Source organism: Drosophila mojavensis, unplaced genomic scaffold, assembly GCF_018153725.1.
Source record: "Drosophila mojavensis isolate 15081-1352.22 unplaced genomic scaffold, ASM1815372v1 contig_108, whole genome shotgun sequence".
Lineage (NCBI taxonomy): Eukaryota > Metazoa > Arthropoda > Insecta > Diptera > Drosophilidae > Drosophila > Drosophila mojavensis.
In genome coordinates, this window is record NW_025318636.1 from 2,487,269 (window position 1) to 2,494,231 (window position 6,963).

Below are 6,963 nucleotides of genomic sequence, written 5' to 3' on the forward strand. Positions count from 1 at the left end.
GCGAAAGATAAGAAAAAAAAAGGGGAATAAATGAATATAATTAAAACAAAAGTAAAGAAAACGAAATAAAACGAAGTATATTAAGATAAATAAGGAGAAATAAAATAAAATAGATTAAGAGAAATAAAGAAGAATAAAATGAAATAGATTAAGAGAAATAAAGAAAACGAAATAAGAATAAAATAGATTAAGAGAAATAAAGAAAACGAAACGAAAAAAAAGGAAATAAAGAAAAGCGAGATAAAGCAAGAGAGATTAAGAATAATAAAGAAAGCAAAATAAAGATAAAAGCGAACCGAGAAAGGCAAAGAAAGAGAAATACAGTGAATTGAGAAAAATAAAGAAAAGAAATAAAAGGAAGTACATTAAGAAGAAGAAGATAAGAGAGAGTAAAATAGATTAAGACGAATAAAGAAAAGTAAACCAAAACTAGAATAAATGTAACATAAAATAGATTAAGACAAACAGAATTGTATAACATAAGGAAATTTGAAAAAAAAAAAAAAGAAAAAAATATAAATGAATATATAATAATAAAGAAAGGTTAAAAAAAAAAAAAAAAAAAAAAAAAAGGAGGGAAAAAAAAAAGGAGAAAAGAAAAGGAAAAAAAAGGAGAGAGAGGAAAAAAAAGGGGGAAGAATAAAGAAAGAAAAGAAAATTTTAGTAAATAATGGAAGGAGCAACACCCCACATTTCGGGATTAAGCGTCGGCTGGGTTTACCAGCGCTGCAAAGAGGAACTGATAGCGGTTGCACGAGATCTCGGCCTTGACGACGAGGGCCGCGTGGAAGATTTAAGAAAGAGATTGTCATCCTACATCCAGGGCGGTGGCTATTCGGCGGAAGTCAAAGGGCGACTGACTGAATGGGAAGCACGTTTCTCTTCGGGAGGCGCGATGTCGAGCATGGGCAGCCGCGCATACCAAAAGTCAGAGCCCGACCTACGAAAGATCCAGGAGAGCGGTTCCGCTTCGACGGCGCCGCTGAGGCTTAGCGTACCGACGGCGAGCAGCATGGCTGGGAGCCGGAAGGACGAAAAGTCGAAGGGATCTGGCAATGGAGGCGAGATGAGTGTTGAGCGTCGGACTCCAGTGTTCTCACCGCCACCAGAGAGGCACCCGCCATGGAATATCGCCGAGCAAGTCAGGAAGTGGGGAATGAAGTATGACGGTCGATCGGATCCCCTCGGTTTCATCGAGATCCTGGAAGAGCGAGCCATAACTTATGGGATCGAGTTGGACAGGATGCCGAGGGCACTAAGCGAGGTGTTGGTAGACAAGGCGGCCAAGTGGTTCCTGACCAGTGGGCTAAGAGATGTGCCCTGGTTGGAATTTAAGAAGGAGTTCTTGGACTTCTTCTTACCTCCCCAATACCTCGAGCGTTTGGAGGACCAAATCCGGGCGCGCCGGCAACGGGAGGGCGAACCTTTCAAGGACTACTTGATTGAGCTACGCCTCCTGATGCGACAGGCTAGGTACAGCCCGGCCCAAGAGTTGAACAGGGCTTACGAGAACGCATCCCCGGAATACAGACTGTACGTACGGAGGCACGATTTCTCGTCTCTAACGCAGCTGACCCAGATGGCCGCGGAGTTCGAGAACGTGAGGAGTCAACAGAGAGAACAAGGAAGGAAGGCTACGGTGGAGACCGGTTGGCCCAAGCCAGTGGAGGCGCGGCAGAATAATCCTTTCCGCGCAAAGACATCTGTTCCCCGATCTGGAGGACAAGTTGAAGGGCGGACGGAGACGCCGGTGGCGACGCAGTCGGCGGAGGCAACTAGCCGGATGATGTCACAGGATGCTGGACCCAGGCCAAGTCGAGTTTGTTATCGATGCGCACAACCTGGACACTTCGCGCGAGAATGTCGTAACGCGCCAGTGTTGTTCTGCTGGCGTTGCGGGCAGCAAGGCCGGACTGCGAGGGAGTGCTGCGAACGAGACAGCTCGGGAAACGGCCAAGGGCGCCCTCCAAGAGAGCGGAGCGGCGCCAATTAAAAACGGAAGATGAGGAGAGGAACCCGCTCCGAGTAAAGGAGTGGAAGATCGTAGCGTCGGTAACGGTCGGGGGTCAAAGGATGACTGCCACGATCGACACTGGAGCTACACGCAGTTTTGTGAGTGAGGACTGCGTGCGCCGACGGACGATAGGAGGCGAGCGTCGCCAAGTTGAGTCGCGGATCAGGTTGGCCGATGGATCAGCACTAAACGTCACGGAGATGGTGAGGACGGATGTGAGCCTGGCAGGCAAAACGGCGGAAGCAAACTTGCTAATAATGCCGACCATGCTAGACCATGTCATCCTCGGCATGGACTTCCTGTGCGCCATTGGTACTACGGTGCGTTGCGGCAACGCGGAGCTCGAGATGAGGATGATAGACGACGTGGGAGATGGCGCATCGCCACCAAATGGACAGCGAGTGGAGCAAGGCAACAGGCGTCTTGGAGAGCAACGCCAGTTCGTCGAAGGAGTGAAGGAGTTGGGCTCGGAGGCGTCGCACGAGGCCGCAACGACAAAAGAGGGCTCAAAGTCGGCAATCGCAGTGTCAACGATCGGCGTCCAGCAAGCGTCGAGCCAAGGCACACTGCCCGACGAGAACAGAGGCAAGAGGGAAGGAATGGAAAAGGGAACGCCGAAGGAGAGACTTAGAGGGCGTCTCCCAGCGACAAGGAGAGACAGAAAGGAAAGAAACGAGCTAATTGAAGACAAAAGGGGAGCTGAGCCTCCCGCGAGAGTTGTAAAACAGAGCGAGGACTTGAGGAGCGGACCCGAGGAGTGGTCGCCGGAGTTCAAATCAGTCGAATTAGAGAAGGAAGGTGAGCCCGAGGGCGGCCCACCGACAGGAGAAGCAGCAGAGAGCGAATACGGAGGATATAAACGATCCGCGCCCAATAGTAAGGAGTGGCCGGATGAGTTAGAGACGAGAGAAGCAACGGAGAGCGAGTACGGAGGATATGAACGATCCGCGCCCAATAGTAAGGAGTGGCCGGATGATTTAGAGAAAGAACTGCAGGAGTTCCTCGAGGCAGAGTTGGCATTGTTCGAGGACCTCGAGGGCGTGACGCACATCGCTGAGCATAGCATCCGGATGAAGGACGACAAGCCTTTGAAGCAAAGGTACTACCCTAAAAATCCGGCTATGCAAAAGGTGATCAATGAACAGGTGGACGAGCTGCTTCAAGCTGGAGCGATTGAACCGTCGAAGAGCCCACACAGCGCACCCATAGTCTTAGTCAAGAAAAAGACTGGGGATTGGCGCATGTGCGTAGATTATCGACAGCTCAACGCCAACTCAGTCCCGGACGCGTATCCCGTTCCACGGATTCTTCACATTTTGGAGAAACTACGACACGCGCGATTTATATCTACGCTGGATCTAAAGAGCGGTTACTGGCAGATCCCAATGGCGGCGGATAGCAGGGAATACACGGCGTTTACCGTGCCAGGCAGAGGATTGTTCCAATGGCGAGTGATGCCGTTCGGTCTGCATTCGGCGGGAGCGACATTCCAGAGGGCATTGGACACAGTCATCGGACCCGACATGGAGCCTCACGCGTTTGCATATCTCGACGATATAGTAGTCATCGGAGCGACGAAGGAGCAACACGTGGCCAACCTGAAGGAAGTTTTCCGGCGGTTGCGAGCGGCCAATCTAAGACTCAACAGAAGGAAATGCAGTTTCTTTCGGGAGAAGTTGGCGTACCTTGGCCATGTGATAAGCGGAGAGGGGATTTGCACTGATCCCGCGAAGGTCGAGGCGATCCAGAGCCTCCCATCGCCTTCGAATCTCAAGGAGCTGCGGCAATGCCTAGGGAATGGCATCATGGTATCGACGCTTTGTACCAAACTTCGCGTCACTGGTACAACCGATGACGAAGCTGTTAAAGAAGGGCCAGAAGTGGATCTGGAGTGAGGAGCAGGAAGAGGCGTTGCAGAAACTCAAGGAGAGTTTAACGACCGCGCCTGTTCTGGCCTGTCCCGACTTCTCGGCCAAATTTGTGCTGCAGACCGACGCCAGCGACTACGGCCTCGGCGCAGTGCTGACGCAAGAAGTCGAGGGGCAGGAGCGAGTGATAGCATACGCCAGCCGGAAGTTACTGAAGGCGGAGCTAAACTACTCGGCAACGGAGAAGGAGTGCCTCGCAATCGTATGGGCGATCCGAAAGATGCGATGCTACCTGGAGGGTTACAGATTCGACGTCGTCACGGATCATCTAGCGCTGAAATGGCTCAACTCCATAGAAAGTCCCACGGGCCGGATCGCTCGTTGGGCGCTAGAGTTGCAGCAATATCAGTTCGACATACGTTATCGCCGAGGGAGCTTAAACGTAGTGGCCGACGCATTGTCCCGGCAGCCCATGGACAGTTGCGAGCAGGCCGTGGAAGAAAATCCTCCTTGCTGGTGGATAGCAAGGATGCGTGAAAGGATTGCAAAGGAGCCTGAGAAGTTCCAGGACTATGTGGAAGAAAATGGGCAGTTGTATCGGAATATAGGCCATCGGATAGACGAGGAAGATTTCATCCCATGGAAGCTCTGCGTCCCGAGCAGTTTGAGGGGCAGAGTGATGAGGGAGTGCCACGACGCTCCCACGGCCGGACATCAAGGAGTGAGGAAGACGGCGGCACGACTTGCGCAAAGGTACTATTGGCCGGGCATGTTCAGAGATGCCGCCAAATACGTGAAGTGTTGCGAGACGTGCCAAAGATTTAAATGCGTGCAACAAAAGCCAGCCGGGCATATGCTCACCAGACAGGTGGCGGAGCCAATGGCGGTCTTGTGCGCAGACTTCGTGGGACCTTTACCTCGTTCCAAACGTGGGAACACAATGTTGTTGGTGTTCCACGACGCTTTTGCCAAATGGGTGGAGCTGGTGCCGTTGAGGAAAGCGACTACCGCTCAGCTGCAACTGGCGTTCCGGGAACGCATAATCAGCCGATTTGGAGTGCCCAGGACGTTCGTTTGCGACAACGGCGTACAATTCACAAGCAGAGGTTTCAAGGCGTTTATGGAATCCTTGGGGGTGACACTCCAGCACACAGCGCCTTATACACCGCAGGAGAACCCGACGGAGAGAACAAATCGCACGGTGAAGACTATGATAGCTCAGTACATCGAAGGCCACCAGAGCTCATGGGACGAGCTGTTGCCGGAGATAACGCTAGCAGTCAACTCGAGCGTGGCCGACTCCACGGGCTTCACTCCAGCGTTTCTGATGTTAGGGCGGGAGCCACGCCTACCCGCCGCTTTGTACGATGAAGTCACTCCCGGTTCGGCGACTAGAGAGACCCAGCCCGAGGCCAAAGGAGTCAAAATGAAGGAAATATTTGACATAGTGCGTAGTAACTTGCAGCGAGCATCAAAGGATCAAGGCAGGCACTACAACTTGAGACGGCGTGACTGGAGACCAGCGTTAGGTTCGGCGGTGCTGTCCCCCAACGTGGTGCGCCTGACGAAGGAGGGCGAACGCAAGAGGAGGGTGGCCAACATTGCGCAGTTGAAGCCATTCCATCAAGAGGATGAAGAAAGCGACACGATCCCGGAAACCGAGACCGAGGAAACGGGGGATGTTCCTTCACGGTGACCGTCAACTTGTCGGGGGGCGTGATGGTTGCCTTGTCGAAGTAAGGGGGGGGTGTAAGGTGGCCTTTTTGCCCACCTTACATATTGCATTCTAGTTGTCGAGTTTACTGGAGCTTGTAGTGAGTAAGTTAGTAGTAAGTTATATTTGTAGTAAGTAAGTTGGTTAGTGAGGTATATTCGTAGCATGTAAGATAGTGAAAGGAAATGAATTGGATTATAGTCATTAAGTTTATATCTGTAGTTTTGTAGCCATTAAGTTTACAATCTGGAGTCATTGATTATTTTGCTAGATAGTAAGTAGGCTAAGTGTTAGATAGTTAAGTAGATATAGGTGTCATAGTCGTTAGCTTTAGATAGTAGGCAAAATTCAAATTAGTGGGCGGGCACGCGATCAGCAATGCAACCATGCGACTCGAAAGCTCACGGTGGTGAATTGCATTGCTGGTCGCGTGGTAAAATCTGCACGGCGGCAGAAGAGGCTCGAAAGCTGCGTGCAGTTTTTAATTGGTTTTGAGCACTCAACGCGAACGGTCGGCGTTAAAGAAAATAATAAACGGATAGGCGAGGGGTAGGAAACACGAGGTAATATGGAATAAAATGTTAACGTATTTAGAAATGATTGTGTTCTCATTCGTAGTTGATTTGGTAATAATAACCCACCAATAATCTTAACATTACTAACCGGTGGTTAGCACGAGGGGCAATCCTGTGCGCCAGACGGCCAAAACTCTGGCACACAAAACCGCGTGGTCTGGAGTGAACGCCGGCGTCAACGCTGGGCGTTCCTCGATCTGCGGTCCACCATTTGTAGTAGAATAGCCCCACTAACATACCGCAATACGCCTTTGTAGCCCCGACCCCAGCAATCTGGAGTGCGTTTAGCCGCGCCACTCGATCGCTGCAGCCATCCCACGTGCAAACGTGTGGGGGCGTGGTCGGCGAGTTCGGGCTGAGTGGCCATTTAATACGTAATAACTTCCCCATCCTCTCCCGTTTCTCTAACTCGTAGTCCCGTAGTAATTTACAAATGTCTTGTAAGTTGTGGCCCTGGGCAGACTGAAGCTCTGACCCCGGCTGGAAAATACTAACTTTACAATACTTATGTGTGTATCACTGCATTGCTCCCAATATCACAATTCCATGTAATTGTGATTCACATCCAAAAAACGGCAACATATAAAAATAAAACTGTTGCTACTCTTGCTAGCAAGTAATTTCATTTTATTACATCACGAAAATAGAATAAGTTTTAGTCGTTTTCTTTAGTTTTTCCATTGGTTTATTCCATTTGTCCATAGTTATATTCAATATTTCACGCATTAATCTTATTTAAACATACTTAAATGATAAAACAATATAAAGTATAAAACTGCAAGTAAATTTATT

The 6,963-nt window shown here is 50.1% G+C and overlaps 1 protein-coding gene across 1 annotated transcript; it reads left to right on the top strand.

Annotated features, from left to right (window-relative positions):
• Positions 1 to 670: 670 nt before the first annotated feature.
• LOC122757455 lies at positions 671 to 5,842 on the top strand. The gene is given in 3 exon segments (XM_044009559.1): positions 671 to 1,814; positions 1,904 to 3,807; positions 3,809 to 5,842. Coding segments are annotated over 3 exon segments (4,818 nt in total). The 3' UTR covers positions 5,579 to 5,842.
• Positions 5,843 to 6,963: the final 1,121 nt, after the last annotated feature.